The sequence below is a fragment of the Stegodyphus dumicola genome, chromosome 11 (assembly GCF_044657685.1).
Source record: "Stegodyphus dumicola isolate Sdum_Otavi_A_Nest chromosome 11, ASM4465768v1".
In the NCBI taxonomy this organism is placed as follows: domain Eukaryota; kingdom Metazoa; phylum Arthropoda; class Arachnida; order Araneae; family Eresidae; genus Stegodyphus; species Stegodyphus dumicola.
Genome location: NC_140778.1, coordinates 66347857 through 66366735, shown reverse-complemented (window position 1 = coordinate 66366735; position 18879 = coordinate 66347857). Strand labels below are relative to the sequence as shown.

Sequence of the window (18879 nt, the reverse complement as noted above, 5' to 3'; positions counted from 1 at the left end):
CTTGGAATGGTTGCAATTAGAAAGAAATAGATCAAGGAAATTCTAAATCGAAAGACCATTCTTAAAAAAAATGGTAAAGTCTCGTGGATCGAGTCGGCTGGGAAAAATTTCTCAGAACTCACAAAAAAATTCTAAAGCTTAAAAAAAAAAAAAAAAAAAAAAAAAAAAACCCTTTTTGTCCGGGAATGATGTCTCACAATTTCTAAAAATTGTGAGACATCATTTTCAGACAAAAAGGGGGGGAGTTTTTTTTATAAGATCTAGAGAATTTTTTTCCGGCCCTCAGAGTTTTTTCCCAGCTAACTCGATGGACAAGACATGATTCAATTCTTTCTAGATAAATAAAGAAGTTTATATTCATTTATACACGAATATACGTATTTTTATTTATGAACTGAAATAATATTTAATAAATAAAGCAAAGAGATTAGACTGTTCTTATTTCTCACATTTTTTCCCAACTTGGTAAATTTTCTGCAAAAACATCGAAAATCTTCATAATAGTTTAATTTAAAGTAGGTTTTCTAATGATTAATTTAATTAATCATTAAATCATTTTAGAATTATTTGAAAGGAATGGCAGTCGAACAATTTAATTAACTGCCAGTTTATTTGAATTACAAAGTGTAACCAATAAAAATGTCTAACAGGTCTAATGGACTTTAGATTTCATATAATAAATAAACTTAAATATGAATTTTTGTATGTTTTGATAAATATTTAATAGGTATATGTAGAATATAGTGGACACCAGTCCTTTACCAAAGAGTGAAGCAGGTACTGTTACGACAAATATTTAATAAGCAAAATTTAAAATTCATTTAATTTTTTTTCATTTTGTTTATAAAATTTCTCATTTTATTAAAAAAGAAAAGAAAATGTAGCCTGCCAGACGTTTTCAGACTGTGTATGTGCCCTGCTTGCAGTTTGATTTCAAGGTAAAAACTATTAATAGAAAACTGATCATTTTGTGAGTGGGATATTTAAGACAACTGGTTCTTAGTGATATTTTTTTCCTTTCTTGGGCACTGCCAAAACACAGAGTTTCCAATAGGAGACAATTCTGTATCATCTGGTGGCAAATGATGTACTCCCCATGTTTTCCATTTCAATACATTTTTTTGAAAGAATGACAACAGAGTTGTGAACTATCACGTAAATTTTCCTGTAGGTGATTGCCTTTTATGCTAAAATAAGATTATGATAGTGACATAACAGGGAAACAATTCAATTGCAATTTTGACCTGTTTATGTAATTTCATACTCTTATATCACTGTTCTGATTGCCACATCATTTGATGCTGTTGAGACCTGTGTCATAAAGTCACCAACAGCTAGTTATATGAAAACTGACTTGTGTAACACATGAACATTCCCCCCCCCCATTAGATAATTTAGCTATGCTTTAGAAATGTTTGAATTTAGACATGGCATTAAGTTAAATGTATTTTATAAAACACAACTTAAAAGACATTTAATTTTTAATCTAGGAATTCAATGAGATCAACAATTCTGTTTGCCTACTTAATTTCAGTAATATAATTAAAAAAATTAATGTAAAAATATAATTTAAAATACTGTGGTTAAATTTAGCATTTGATTAAAAATACATATATTATTATTATTATTATTCATTTTCCATTAACAGCCTAACACTTTATGCCGAACAGAAATGTTGGTGCAATATGGAACTTGTGATAGGCATCCTTAATGATAAATAAAGCTTAATGAAAAATCTGATTATTTAATTAAATGCAAAATTCACAGAATAAATTACAAATAAAAAAAATAGAAATAGGATTTTATCCCAATTTTAGATTACACAAGAGGACTAAAGCTGCTGCTTTTGTTTGTCAAAAACTTTGCACCTTCTGTTACAATCCATGCCCCATGAAATAAAAGTGAGTACAAATTTAGGTGGCAATGGACAGTTTTGGTGATACAGTCTAACACTAAAAATCCGCCGACCTGAAATCTGAGTTGCCTCTAAATTTATAAACATTTAGTTTATACGTTCCGGAAACCGGAGTACGAAATATCGAAGAAAAATACTTAATGGATAATGACGTCATAATTACCGAATAATAATAAGTCAGAACAGAAATATAAAATTATTGACATCATGATAAGTGTTTTTTCCCCTCCAATTTGCATCATTGTTATTTCAAGATAAACAATGCAAAAAACCAAGAAGTATGTACACTTTGTATGGAAACAGAAGAATGTAAAAAATAGGCAGCACTAGATACATTATTAAAATAGATGTAAAGATAACCAAAAAAATATTTCTCCCCAAAATTATCAATAACTGACGAATACTTCTCAGTGTCACTGACGAGTCAGTGACTTTTTGCTTGGCGTGTGGATAATCACAATGTACCACATATTACAATTCTGCATACATACGTACATCTCTATACTGACTACTCACTTAGATGCACTATTCTGAATATTGGTGGGAGGATTATTTCTCTAGAAAAGCTTACGGAAGAGTAAAATCTAGAACTGACAGAAAACAGTAAAGAAAATTATAATTCAGAGAAAATTGCATAAAAGTGCAGTTCGCAGGTTGCAACCATTTCTCTAGCATTGCCATTGCTTTGTTTTATTGATTTTTTTTGCAAATTTGCACACTGTATCATACTCATCATTGCCTTTACACATGCAATTTATTCTTCAGTTATTTATTATTATTTTGTCTGTCTTCTACAGTATCTTTTCTAAAAGCGAAACTATTAAAAAGTAATCTTCAGAAGGAAAATCCGGCAGATAATTTATATGAATGCTTTATCGCCAAGTTGTTGTATCATTTATGGTAACCTGAGTAGTTGAATGTTATGGAAACCCTATTATGACGTAATTGTTTGCATTATTCTGGGAAATTTTGAATCACGGGATGTTTTGCAAAGGCTTTTGTGGTGTGTGTTGCTTAGGAAGTACATTGCTTGTTTCATTGTTTAGACGGTACAACGGTTGAATGTAGTAGGGGATTAATTTGAAGTTTCTGTACGATTTGGAACCAAAGGGGAAAAGTTCATTAATTGTGTAAATGAAGGTTTACTTAGTAGCCATAGGTTAGAACTACATAGTATATTTTTGACTCTTATTTTTGTGAATTTCTGTGACAGCTCCGATATATGGATTGTAGTTCAGATACTTTTAGGGAGCTTTTGCATGCTGTTAAGGAATTTTGTGTGCCACAGACTAAAGACGAACGAATTGCTAAATAAGGTAGCGGGATTTTTGCTTTGTGTAGTGCTAAGAAACATAACATGATTTTCCGTTTTTTGTTATTTTATTGTTTGGTTTAAAATGTAGTTTATTGAGATTAGATATTTTTTGTTTGCCTCTACTGTAGAATTGGGTGCTCTTATTACTTTTTAAGTGAAAATATATCGATGTGTACATGGGAAAACTCCAGGGAGTGCATAAAGCATAGTTTGTGCAATTCAGGATTTTTTTTTAAGTGAAAATAGGTCGATGTGTACATGGATAAAGTCAAGGGAGGGCACAATGCCATTTTTGTGCAATTCGGGGATTTTTTTAAGTGAAAATAGGTTGATGTGTACATGGATACCGAGTTTGTGCAATTCTTTGACTTGTTATTTTGGCTTGCATAGCGGCAATTTTTGAGCCAAAAATCTCTGGTACGGAAGCCAAAATAACAATTTAAAGCATTGCACAAACTCGGTATCCATGTACTGCCAAAAATCGCCAAGGGGTACCTTAAAAAAATTTTTACCCTCGGTTTTAAAAAAGAAGGATTAGCTAACTTTGCCGCAATTGATACAATAAGATTTTTATTTTTCCTTCAGGTGAAAAGTACTTAGTAATCAATTCAAAAGGTTTTTACCCCGAGTTATCAACTTTCTACTGCCAGATCAATGCCACTAAGCATGGCTTCAAATGGTGTCTTGTGGCACTTCTGCCATTCTGAAAAACCCCATACCCACTCATATATTGTGTTTGAATTCCAAGATGTGCAAATTCGAACACCTATAATTATACATTACCTATAATTATACAGCATTATACGATACTCTTGTAAGAAACTAATAGCACAGGCTTCATTGTTTGAAAAATCTCAAATATACAGACTCTGGGAAAAAAAAAAAAAAAAAAAAAAAAGCCATTCTTAATACTGTGGCTTGTAGGCATACTTAAAAATTGTGACATCGCATGATTGCAATAATGATTAATCTGTGTTATGGTGCAAATTTGGGAACTATTTCCCCTTTTTTGGCTGAATTTTTTTCCCCCTCCTCCATTAACACACGAGTACCTAATATTCTTAACAGTCCAGTTTGAGCAAAAATAATCTTTTCCAGGGCCACACAAATCTAATAAAAAGGAAATGAAGTATTGCATAGGTGTACATACACACTTTTAACTGTTTTCAATCAAAACTAACTCAAAATCTATTTCAAAAACTTAACTAATTATATTTGCATCTAATTTTTATATAGATACGCATATTATTCTATTTTTATTCCCTGACATTAACTTGTATGTGATAAATATTATGTTTAACCAGCTTATTTTTACTTACCTATTTTTTTTCCCATTTAACTTAAATCAACATGCATTAAATATCATGTTTAACAAGTTAAATTTTATTTTAATATGCTTAATATATTTTCCCACCAAGCTTTAATTCATGTACACTAATAGCATGTTTAATCAGCTAAATTTGGCTTAGATTTCCTTAATATCGTGCCTTTTCTGTTAACTTTACATTTAATATTATGCTCAACCAGCTAATTTGTATTTATATTTATATGGGCTTAAATGCTTTATTCTTCCTCTCTCCACATAAAAATAAATTAAACTTAAATATGCTTAATGTCATGCTACGAGGCGTATTCGAAAACTAAGTACCGTTAAAAAAAAAAAAAAAAAAAAAGAGTAAAACAATTTTTTCGAATCCAATTTTATTTTTATATGAAAATACATGTCTTAAACTATTTTTCAACATGGGTTTCCGCCAATGATGAAACACTTGTCATAGCGGGTGACCAGTTTTTGTATACCATCGTCAAAGAAACTTTCCGCCAGTTTCGATAACCACGACTCCACAGCATTTTTCGTGTCATCGTCAGATCCAAAGCGCTTGCCACCAAGCTCGCGCTTCATGTGCAGGAACAAGTGATAGTCGGACGGCGCCAAGTCCGTGCTGTACGGCGGGTGATCGAACTGCTCCCAATGAAACTGTCGAATTAACGATCGAGTGACACCAGCAGTATGGGGCCGAGCATTGTCATGGAGCAACACAATTCCTTTACTGAGCATTCCTCTTCGTTTGTTTTGAATGGCACGCCTTAGTTTTGTTAGAGTCTCACAATATCGTGCCGCATTAATGGTTTCACCTCTGGGAAGAAATTCAGTAAGCAAACCGCCTTTCCTATCCCAGAAGACAGTGCACGTGATTTTTTGTGATGACATTGTCACTTTGAACTTTTGTTTTTTCGGAGAATGAGTGTGTCTCCACTCCATCGATTGTTGTTTCGATTCTGGTGTGAAATGACACACCCAAGTTTCATCACCTGTCACAATTTGGTTTAAAAAGTTTTCTCCCTTATCACTGTACCGCGTGAGAAATGTCAGGGCACTACCATGTCGCTTTGTTTTGTGAACATCAATGAGCATTTTTGGAACCCATCGGAAACACAGTTTGCGATAATTCAAGCGGTCAGACACAATTTCCAACAAAACAGTACGTGAAATTTGTGGAAATGCCTCTGAAAGAGTTGTCATTGTGAAGCGTCTGTTCTCATGAATTGCTTCATCAACTTTCCTTACCAAATCATCGGTGACAACAGAAGGCCGACCACTCAGAGCCTCGGCGTGGACACTTGTTCGATCTGCATTAAACATTCTTACCCACTTTCTCACCATTCCATCACTTATCGCGTATTCACCGTAAACTTCTGTCACTTGACGATAAATTTCGGCCGGCTTAACATTCCTCGCGTTCAAAAATTTAATCACGGCACGAATCTCACAGTCAGCGGGAGAACTAATTGTCTTAAACATTTTGAATGTGCACAGCAAACTGAAAACACAACATAGAGCAACCAAAATGGCGACAATTGAAAGTCAGTGAACAAGAAAGATTAGTGCGCATGCGCGGGACGCCTACCACAGCGCTGCGACGGCGCTAGAATGAAACGCTACTTAGTTTCCGAATCCGCTACGTATTTTGCTACCTATCAGGTTTAAGAAGGTACGCTTGACTTACGTACGCTTAATATCGTGTATGTTTTGCTAAATTCTGTTGGCAAGCTTGAAGAGTAAAAAATGCAATGTCCCAATGGGTGGTTCTCTGCAATAGTTAACACAAGAAAAGTTATTTTGGCATTAAGGATGTTAATACAGTTTAATGCTATTTCATTTAACTTTTTGATGTTGTCCAATATCGCTTTTAGATTATATTAACAAAAATATCTGTTAAATGCATTAAGTGTAAGTAAAAATAAACTTATATGTATGAAATTTAAAAATTACTGTATCAACATTATTATACTTATGCTTCGTTTATATTAAGATAAAATGACACTTAAAATTAACTATATAGTACAAAGTCTTTGATCCGGACGTCCATATTCCGGAATGATCTATAATCTGGACCTCAAAGCTACAAACCTTCTGCGAATGCATAAACGCGCGCATACCTTTATGCATGGGCATAATACGTTTACACATGCGCGTTTAACGTATAACGGATGGTATACGCTAGGCTAAAATTATCTATTTCAGTTAATGTTGCAGATTGCATTGTTCCTTAATCTTCTAATTGGATCCGGCTTATTATTTTTTTGCAGACTGTTAGAGCAATTTAAAAAAAATAAGCTTGAACTTTCGATTATGTCAAAAAGAGTTTCCGATTCTGGAGCTGCCAAAGGATCTACAAAGCGAAAGCATGTTTCGATGTACCGCTTTCGATAGTGAAGAAAGTGACAGAGAGGTTATTGAAAACGAAAAAATTTCAATTGACAAGTTAGTCAGTATTCTCGACACAGCAATTACAGTACTTGAACAGTGGAACTGAACAAGAAATTATGTCTGTTTATAGAATTAAAGAGAAAGTATTAGCACAAAAAACGAAGCAACTTAGACAACTTACATTGAAAGAAATGATTAATAAAGTAAACAAATAAATATTAACCTTTTTTTATTTGTAAATTTTGATACACTTTAGATCAGGGGTCGGCAACCTGTTTGTCCTTAAGGGCGCAATACTAAATTTGAAAAGAACTGAGGGCGCATATTTTACAGATAATCAACAGGTATAAATAGGCATAAAAAAAACAGATTTTTTATAACTTTATTTTGTTGGTGTCATACATAATGATACATATAATTCAGTGTGAAACTTGGGTGTCCATATTTTCAGCTAATTTCTTATAATTGGGGATATATTTAAAGTTCCCGGTCCTTAAACAATTATCTAAATGTGAGTCATTAATCTTTGTTCGGTATTTTGATTTCAAATATTTCATATTTGAGAACAAAGACTCGCAATTGTATGTTGTTGCACAATATGAATAAATTTTTAGCGCACATTTTCTTAAAATAAGATGCTTATTTTCATCGACTAAGTTCCAAAACATTTTATCGTTACTATGGGCTTTTAAAATAATATCACTTTGCAAGTTTATTATTTCTAATTCTAGGTCTTCGATATTATGAAGCTCGAAATACACTGAAACTATTTCAAGGGCATCATCTTCAGTAACATTGAATGGATTTATGAAAAATCTTAGAACGGGTTCTAGTGCTGCAAAATCTTCAAATTTAGAAGAAAACTCTTCTATTAGCTTATCTATAATTTCTAAATATGATGTAGCAGTAAAATTTTCATTATTCAAATTTAAACTCTCAACAGTATATTTTATATTTGGGAAATGTGATAATGATTTTTTTCAATAGATGGGATTTCAACAACACTAACTTACAATTGAATGCATTTACTGCACTAATCATGTCAGCGATATGCTGATTTTTCCCTTGCATTTTTAAATTTAATTCATTCAACTTTGCCGTTATATCTGTCAGAAATCCGAGGTCGATTAGCCAATCCTTATTTTCTAATTGCTCGTAAAATTCGCCTCTTGATGCAATAAATTCCTTTATTTGTTGCAAAAGCATGATAAACCGCTCAAGTATTTTACCTCTGCTCAGCCACCTCACTTCAGTATGTAAAAGAAGATCTGTGAACTGAACGTCCTCATCTTCAACGATAATTGCAACGTATTTATAGCTGAAACTATTTCCTTTTTATTTTTAAATTCTTCAAAAAGTGAATCAGCAGCTTCTAAAATGGCTTCTTTCACTAATTCTCCATCTGTAAATGTTTTTTTATTCTTGGCTAGCAAACGCGATATTTTATATGACGCGATCGTTGCTGCTTTATGTTGTTGCAGTGGTTTAGTAAAAAAACTTTGCTGGTTAGTTATTGAAGATTTTAAAGAAATAATTTTCTTTTCTTCTTATTTCAGAGTTCATTGGATAGTCACTATCAAAATTGGGTATGAACGGTCTTAAAATGTCGTTCAATATTACTTTTCTTGGGAATCGCAACACTATTATTACACAACAAACAAATACGCTTCCCTTTGTAATCAACGAAACAATATAGATGTTCCCATTCATCGTTAAAATAATATGTTCTTTTTCTTTTACATTTATCCATGAAGGGTTTTGAAAGAAAAGAATTATTTCGGATTACTTGGTAGTTTTAAATGCACGGTCTACGCGTGGTCTATTCGAAATACGATCACACACTAACAAAAAATACGTGCGTGTTATTAGATACGCTCAAGGTTAGCAAACTGCTAATCTATGCACAATCCTAAACTCAACTGACTACTGTCTAACCGCGCTAGCGAGAGCAGTTTGGCTGAGGGCCAAGGTGGGTCAGTTTAATTCATGGAGGTAGGAAAGGAAGGAGGGGCCAGTCGGCACTAGAAGTGAAGCAGTACTTTGAAGCTTGGGTCACCAGAAGGGGTGTTCTTTGTTTACATTCAGAAGCTCGCTTGACACGGTTCTGATAGTATTTCGACACACGACAGTTCCATACAAATCGAAAAAGGGACACTTTCGCATGAAAGAACCATTCATGAATAATAGCAATTTGTATAGTTTAGTGACATTTACGCAAAAATCACATCTTTGTTATTTTTCGATAACTAACAACAGCGCGATTTTGATTATGAATTTGTTTTATAAAATTCTAAGCTGTTGAACTACAAAAATATAGATTTTAAGAAAAATGTTATGCTTAAAGAATGAAAAATACCTTACGGTACATTTAAAATTGTATACGTCTTTCGATACCCTTGATAGAGTATTCTCTACTTTTATTTTATTTTCCAAACGCCAAAATGTTTTAAATAAAACAAATTTTTTTCACATCCATATACTGTTGTATATTATTGCAAAAAGCATGTATCTGCCTTTGACAAAATACATAAATATTCATTAAATTATTTATAAATGTATTTGAAATGAAGAATTTATTCACTTATAAACAACTGTGAAAGTACTGTGAAGAAATCTAATGATTAAATGTATCTAATTTATAATGATTATAAATGTTATCTAAATATATAATAACCTTAATATTGAATTGTAAACATAAATTGAAATCCTGTTGACAAATACGTTATAAAACTATTTAAGCAAGAATTGTTCGTACTGGAAAGCAATCTGTTAAAAGGTATTGTAAAGCAAATGCTATGAGATGCGCACTTAAGAATGTAATAAAGAGTTTTGGAATATGTATTGTTGAAATGAAGGGAAAAAAAAAACTCATAAGTATAATTAAAAGAATTATTCCCTTTACATTTTATAATAACTCAGTTACAAGTTTTAAATAATACTTTAAAAAAAAAAAAAAAAAAAAAAAAAAAAAAAAAAAAAAAAAATTATTTTATTCCCTTTCAGAAATGTTCAGAGAAAGTCAAGTACTATTTAAAGTATTTCGCTAATTCCTAATAATTCTCTAATTTAAAATGAACCGAATAGGGCATTAATTATAAATTGACTTACATTTTTCGATTTAAAAGATGCCTCAGAAGCCAAAAAATCATGTCATATTTAAGAAAGTATTTTAGGAAGAAGCTTTATAAATATAAAAGAAATAATGCATAATTTTAATATTAATAATGCAATAAACTTTGATCTTAATTTTTGTACCTTAACCGAATAAAATCGAATTACCTTAATTTTTTTTTCTAATGTAATTAACGAAAACTTGTGAAAATATTTCATTCAAATTAAACCATTCTGAGAAAACTGTCCTGTGAAAAGTATAGCATTTAATTCCGTTCAGAATGAAATGTTGTTTAAAAATATGTTGTTTTCATATACTTAGGACTCTGAAGTGTTGTAGAAAAAGAAAATATATACATTTATATGCATATTTACGACGAAATTACAAAATATTTACGTCCGAACGCGTCAAATCCCATTGAACTCAATGGTAAATGACCCAATGTTTTGGTCACCACGTAGGATCGCCGGTGCTTCAGAGCAGGGTACGGGAGAAACTTGTTTAGGGCAACTCCATCTTACTTCCTACCTCCATGGTTTAATTGAAGGGGTGTGTGGGCGAAATGCGGAGGTATTTTTCCCTCTCGAAGGTCGAAGGGGTGTGTGGGCGAAAAGCGGGGGTATTTTTCCTTCTCGAAGGTCCATGGAGGTAAGAAAGGGAGGAGGGGCCATTCCGCGCTAGAAGTGAAGCACTGCTTTGAAGCTTGGGTCACCAGACGGGGTGTTGTTTGTTTACATTCAGAAGCTCGCTTGACAAGGTTCTGATAGTATTTCGACACACGACAGTTCCATAGAAATCGAAAAAGGGACACTCTCGCATGAAAGAAACATTCATAGTGTAATGGATAATAGCAATTTGTATAGTTTACTGACATTTACGCAAAAATCACATCTTGGTTATTTTTCGATAACTAACAACAGCGATTTTGATTATGAATTTGTTTTATAAAATTCTAAGCTGTTGCACTACAAAAATATAGATTTTAAGAAAATTGCTAAAAGAGATCTGCCAAAATTTATTTTCTAGAAGATTTGAAAAGTTTGAAACTTGATGGCTAAATGTAAATATAAAATTATGTATGTTAAAATATTTGTAATTAGGCACATAGGTCAGATTAAGTTTTTATTAAATAGAGTAACGCATGCAAGGGCTATCTGCCTAAAGAGAGAGATGCCATCGTGGAGGAATTTTGAAGAAAAACTGACCTTTGAGTGGGTATTAAAAATAATACTTATAATTTTCATTCAAATTATATTCATATATATATTTTATGTAAAACTTTCGGGTGTATGCTAAATTAGTGTAAATTACTTTACACGAAAAATACAGTGAATGCACAGAAATTAAAGATTTGCACATGCCGTAAATGATAAATAGGAAATATGTATGGGTATTTATGCATGTGCTTGCAAAAAGCATGTATCTGCCTTTGACAAAATACTTAAATATTCATTAAATTATTTATAAATGTATTTGAAATGAAGAATTTATTCACTTATAAACAACTGTGAAAGTACTGTGAAGAAATCTAATGATTAAATGTATCTAATTTATAATGATTATAAATGTTATCTAAATATATAATAACCTTAATATTGAATTGTAAACATAAATTGAAATCCTGTTGACAAATACGTTATAAAACTATTTAAGCAAGAATTGTTCGTACTGGAAAGCAATCTGTTAAAAGGTATTGTAAAGCAAATGCTATGAGAATCGCACTTAAGAAAGTAATAAAGAGTTTTGGAATATGTATTGTTGAAATTTAGGTAAAAAAAAAAAAATCTGATAAGTATAATTAAAAGAATTATTCCCTTTACATTTTATAATAACTCAGTTACAAGTTTTAAATAATACTTTAAAAAAAAAAAAAAAAAACTTATTTTATTCCCTTTCAGAAATGTTCAGAGAAAGTCAAATACTATTTAATACCTATTTAATTATTAGGAATTAGCGAAATACTTCTTTAAAGTATTTCGCTAATTCCTAATAATTCTCTAATTTAAAATGAACCGAATAGAGCATTAATTATAAATTGACTTACATTTTTCGATTTAAAAGAAGCCAAAAAATCATGTCATATTTAAGAAAGTATTTTAGGAAGAAGCTCTATAAATAGAAAAGAAATAATGCATAATTTTAATATTAATAATACAATAAACTTTGATCTTAATTTTTGTACCTTAACCGAATAAAATCAAATTACCGTAATTTTTTTTTCTAATTTAATTAACGAAAATTTGTGAAAATATTTCATTCAAATTAAACCATTCTGAGAAAACTGTCCTGTGAAAAGTATAGCATTTAATTCCGTTCAGAATGAAATGTTGTTTAAAAATATGTTGTTTTCACATACTTAGGACTCTGAAGTGTTGTAGAAAAAGAAAATATATACATTTATATGTATATTTGCGACGTAATTACAAAATATTTACACCCGAACGCGTCAAATCCCATAGAACTCAATGGTAAATGACCCAATGTTTTGGTCACCACGTAGGGATCGCCGGTGCTTCAGACCAGGGTACGGAGAAACTTGTTTAGGGCGACTCCTTCTTACTTCCTACCTCCATGCGAATTAGGAATGCGATGAATGACAATTAGGAATGCGAAGGTCGAAGGGGTGTGGGTGAAATCGAAGGTCAGGGGACATTTAGTGTCTACCGGGCTATTGCACTCACTCCTACATAACTGATAGATGTGCCCACTTCCGCCCCAAACCGGATGTTTACATAGATCTGGAATACGTAGTCAGACAGTACTTGCTGTATATCAAGTCTGTTTGACAAGAGTAAGTAAATCGCTCTGGCTATCATACATTTACATAGTCCAGCGAGGACGCATTAAAAATCGATCGGGGGCGCCATGGCGCCCGCGGGCTTCGCGTTGCCTACCCCTGCTTTAGATCATAATTGCTCTTTATTTCATAAATTACGGTTTCATATTTTAATTTTTATAATTTCTGCATGCCATCTTACCAGATTTAAACTGATGATCTATAATCCGGAAAAATCGATAATTTGGAATCGCCGAAGTCCCGACGAGTCCGGATTAAAGACTTTTGACTGTATAATTAAAAGAATTATTCCCCTTACATATTATAATAACTCAGTTACAAGTTTTAAATAATATTTAAAAACTAGTCTTTATTTTAAACTCTTTCAGAAATATTCAGAGAAAGTTAAGTACTATTTAAAGTCTTTCGCTATTAAAATAAAAGGTGCTCTAATTTGAAATGGACCGAATAGAGCATTAATTATAAATTGACTATTTTTCGTTTTAAAAGATGCCTCAGAAGCTAAAAAATCATGTCATATTTGAGAAAGTATTTTAGGAAGAAGCTCTATACATAGAAAATAAACAATGCATAATTTTAATATTAATAATAAAATAAACTTTGATCTTAAATTTGTAATTCTTAACCGAATAAAATCAAATTACCTTAAAATTTCTTTCTAATGTAATTAACGAAAACTTGTGAAAATATTTCATTCAAATTAAACACTTCTGTGCAAACTGTTCTGTGAAAAGTATAGCATTTAATTCCGCTCAGAATAAAATGTTGTTTAAAATGTATTCTTTTCATATACTTAGGACTTTGAAGTATTGCAGCAAAAGAAAATATACACATTTATATGCATATTTACGCCGTAATTACAAAATATTTACATACGATCGTGTAAAAACCCATTTAACTCAATGGTAAATTACCTAATCATTACCACAGGTATGTAATTACCATTGGTAATTTACCTAATGGTAAATTATTTTGGTAATTTAACTAATGGTAAATTACCAATGGTAATGTTTTGGTCACCCATGAAGGGATCGAAAGTGTTTCAAAGCAGGGTGTAGGGAAACCGGTTTAGAGCCACTCCATCTAACTTCCTACCTCCATGGTGAAAATCGCCGGGGGTGGGTGGGGGGTTGAATATAACACGGCTTTTTAGAATAGTCTGGCTGTGTTCTTAGGTAATTTTTAAAATACTTTAAACACACAGAACCTTAGGGCTCCTAAAATATTATGATTAACGTGGGCCGCTATAATATACGTTTTAAATAATTAAGTTTTTATTTTTATTACTGTTACTTTTACCTAAAATAATAAGAATTAAATCAATTTTCATGCTTAAAAATTTGACATTTTGATATATTTTTAATGCATTTTTAAAAATTTCTTTTCAGAGAATGCTAGGTGTTTATATACAATAGATGATTAGAATAGAAAAATACATATTATTGGTTCTCTGAGATGACAAAATACTTTTATGTATTCCCAGGGTCATCAAAGTTAGTAAACCACTGCTTTGAGTAATTAATCAAAGTTTGAATGAATCTTGAAAGATAACAAGATGTATAATGTTTATTCTAGTTTTATTTACAATGCTACTTTAAAGGATTTGATTATTACTGAAGATACTCGGCATTGTCAAATTTATTACGAAAAAGACAGTTGTTTCAAAATAAAATATTTTAAGCTATCAGTACGTAAATTCAAAAAACAACTTTGAAAAGTTGCTTGTTAAAATGAATGTTTTAAATGTATTATTTAGTAATGAATCTATTAATCTATTAAATGTACAGTAGCACTAATTATTAAACATAATTTTGAGAATATCGACAAGCAAAGCACGTAATGAAAAAGACACTTTTTACTAAAAATATTAGTATTCTGTAGGAATGACAGAGAATATATGTAATGAATACCATGGCCAAATACCTATACAGTCAAAAGTCTTTAATCCGGACTCGTCGAAACTTCGGCGATTCCGGATTATAGATCATTAGTTTAAATCTGGTAAGATGGCATGCAGAAATTATAAAATTAAAAAAATGAAACCGTAATTTATGAAATAAAGTGCAATTAGGATCTAAAGGGTATCAAAATTTACAAAAAAAAAAAAAAAAAAAAAAAAAGCTTTATATTTATTTGTTTAGTTTATTAAACATTTCTTTCAACGTTCGCATGCGTAAAGCATACATTAGGCATAGTCGAAATTAGAAATTTGCAACCAGAAAACTATTTGATGTGTATTCGTGATATTTATAATGACGAGGAATTTGATTTAAATCATATCAAAGCCGGAGTACATCGAGATGAAATACTACATTTAGCAAGGAATTATAAGCCGAATAAAATAAAAACATGTACTCTGAATATAAGGATAATGCTGACAGATCAACTTCCAGTTCATTGTGCGCTACGTCGTCACCCCCCCCGTAGAGCAGCATGAAATTGATTAGAGGATCAAAGGATATGCCTTTATCCATTTTTTGCAGCAATTCCACAGTTTTTTTGATGGACATCTGAACATGCTTTCGCTTTGTAGATCCTTTGGCACCTCCAGAATGGGAAATTCTTTTTGACATACTCGAAAGTTCAAGCTTACTTTTACAAAATTGCTCTCACAGTCTGCAAAAAATAATAAGCCGGATCCAATTAGAAGATTAAGGAACAACACAATCTGCAACATTAACTGAAATAGATAATTAGATAATTTTAGCTTAGCCTATACCGTCTGTTATGCATTAAACGCACATGCGTAAATGTATTATGCCCATGCGTAAAGGTATTATGCGCATGCGTTGACGCATGCGCAGAAAGTTTGTAGTTTTGAGGTCCGGATTGTAGATCATTCCGGATTAAAGACTTTTGACTGTATAAAGAAAAAGAAACAAACAAACAAAAAAAAAAAAAAAAAAAGTAGTATTCTCTACCTCAACACTTGCAAAAGTAATCCCGCTTTGCAACACAGTTAATATCTGACTACATGATATTGCAAGCATTTTCTTCAGATTTTTCCTACAACTGATATTGAATACTGGTAGTTTGATCTGGTTTCATATCATGTTTAAAGGGCTGGCTGCATGGTTGATTTTTCTAGTTTTTCTCATATGTAATGCAAATACAAAACAGTTTCCCTTAGAAAGTTGTTCAAAACGGCATCTTTCTTCAGGTCCATAGCCGGTATTCTTTGCTATATTCGAATAACCTAAACTTTCCTACAGATTAACATTGACATGATGTATCTGTTGTAAGCAGGACAATAATCATTCCGCCTCTATCCGTGTAGCAGGAGTGTATTTAAAACATGTCAGAATCATGGGATTCATAACAAAATCAACCATGTTTTAATCTTGAAAAACTTTATAAATTTTCCCGATTTTCTTACGTCATGGGTTTCACTAACAAGATATTCATACTTTTGTTCAAGTTCACAAGCAGTTGAGCAATACAATTGCTGAATACTGGTAGTTTGACCCAAGTTTGAATCTTCAGTATTCAGTATCTTGGGCCATCACACTGTCATGCCCCTAAAGTTATTACTGCTTGGCATAATAACAATCTCACTTGACCATGTTACCCACTTTGTCAAAACTAATATATCAGCTGCAGTCTCTCCAAAGACTCTCACTATAACAGATATTTAAAAATATCTTTCTTAGAATAAAATAGGTTTGTCAACGTCTGGCAACAATTCATGAACTTTCATGCAAAGCATTTACGACTCATTTCAGTATTTTGGAAACCAGGTAAAATATTATTTGATGTATGAAATTTTTGATAATGATGGTTATATTATAATTTCTAAGTTACTGATACGTATTGTTTAAATTTATTCATTGTGTTTTTATTTTTTTATATATTGTTAATAAATTGGTTAAATTTGAAACCTTTTATTGTCTTCAATATCTGCACAGCACATAACCTCAGGGAGCTTCTATTGCTACTCATGTTAAATGTTTAATTTTATAAACTTTGCTTTTGCATCATTTTGGTTATGGGCCCATAACCAAAATGATGCAAAAGCATGGGAGATTTGAAGAAATCTGGGTAAAAGTATAGTTTAGGGTACCCCTTGGCGATTTTTGGCGGTACATAGATACTGATTTTGTGCAGTTCTTTGACTCGTTATTCTGGCTTGCGAAGCGGCGATTTTTGAGTAATAAATCACCTCTACACAAAGCCAAAATAACGAGACAAACAATTGCACAAACTCGCTATCCATGTGCACATAGACTTATTTTCACTTAAAAAAAAAAAAAAACCCTGAATTGCACAAAATTGGCATTGCGCACTCCTTTGACTTAATCCATGTACATGTCGACCTATTTTTCACTTTAAAAAAAAAATCTCCGAATTGCACAAAAATGGCATTGTGCACTCTTTTAACTTTATCAATGTACACGTCAACCTATTTTCACTTAAAAAAAATTCCAAAATTGCACAAACTTGCATTGCGCACTCCCTTTCTCCCTTTACTTTGTCCATGTACACATAGTCTCAGGGCCAGATTACCAATTAGGCACAGTAGGCACGTGCCTAGGGCCTACGAAGGCCAAAGGTCTTAGGGCTTTGAAAAAAAATATATTGAAATAAAAATACCCCAAAAACTTATAAACATTTTTATATTATTATATAGTGAAGGTCAAAATAATATATGTAAATACAAATACACAAAAAAATACGAATACAAAACGTTTGGTTTACTAAGTAGATCCTAAAATAACTCCTTTTTTCGGGATTTTGACACAGCGAATTCGTGTATTATATCTTCAAAATTAATGCCGCGAGCGACATCACTTTCAATACACAGAAGGCCCAGTGAGGAAGTTCTCTCTTGACCCATAGTTGAACGCATAAAATTTTTTATAAGCTTCAACTTGGAGAATGATCTTTCTCCTTCTGCATTCGAACCCAATATCGAAAGGTATATGCGCAATGCAATATTAACATTTGGGAAACTTGACACAAGTTTATCCTTTATTTGTAATTTTATGAGATCCGTTATAGAGGTGGTTTTGGGGTACAAATTTGAAAAAATCAAATACTCATCAACAAAGTTTTTTTCTAAGTCAGACGGATACATTTTTACCAGAGCTTGAGCCTTAACCTTGATAATGTCCTCGGTCAGTGTATTATCCGTAAGAAAACTAAATGTGTCATAAAGGCTGGTATACGCAGTGCGTCTCTTTGTCATTTCAGCGCAAGGCACATCCAGAACAATATAAAAAAACATTAATCTTAAAGGAATCTTTGGCACTGCGAGAGGGAGTCTCATCTGGCCCTTCATCGAACTGTCGTTTTCTCTTACGAACTCTAGTTTCGGATTCTTTAAATTCTGAATCTGGTGCAAGGGCTTTTGCCTTAAGATAATAGCTATTATACATGTCCTCAGTTCTGCAGTGAGATAGATATTGAATTAAACTGTCGTAAAGTCGCACCATCGTGTTAAACTCGATGCCAGATTCTTGAAGAGATTTATTTACAATATCGACGTGTTTTAGTAGATCTTCCCAAATAACTGTGAGTAATACCATCTCCAAAGTATTCATTTGATGGATTAAGGTTTGTGCCTCAATCACTGTTGTAGGTTTCATACCTTCACTAGTTGAAATATTTGTAAGAATACCACGTATATCATCATAATGGGCACATAATGTTTTTACAGCCTCATAACGTGCTGACCATCTGGTCTCTGAAAGTCTTTTTACAGAAATTTTACTTCCCAAAGACCTTAGTTTAGACCATCTTTGAGGGGACGCTGCAAAGAAATTGTAGAGCGATTGCAAAATTTCAAAAAATTTTACAGCTTCTAAGCAGCTTTCTGCCGCCGCTGTGCCAACTAGATTAAGACTATGAGCTCCACATGGTACCCAAGTGGCTGCGCTGTTGATTTCCCTAAATCTAGTTTGTACTCCCGAATACACTCCGCTCATATTAGCCGCATTGTCATAAGACTGACATCTGCAAAATTTTGGGTCTATTCCCTGATTTTCTAAAACTGAAATTAGAGTGTCAAAAAGATACTTGGTATCATGTT

The 18879-nt window shown here is 32.2% G+C and overlaps 1 protein-coding gene across 1 annotated transcript in view; it reads right to left on the bottom strand.

Moving 5' to 3' along the window:
- Positions 1 to 18879, bottom strand: part of LOC118179740 (uncharacterized) — a 57591-nt gene that overhangs the window by 29802 nt on the left and 8910 nt on the right. Inside the window, exon 3 of the mRNA XM_085826300.1 lies at positions 18151 to 18840. Within this exon, the coding sequence (XP_085682426.1) occupies positions 18151 to 18840 (690 nt within the window). The remainder of the gene's footprint in view (positions 1 to 18150; positions 18841 to 18879) is intronic.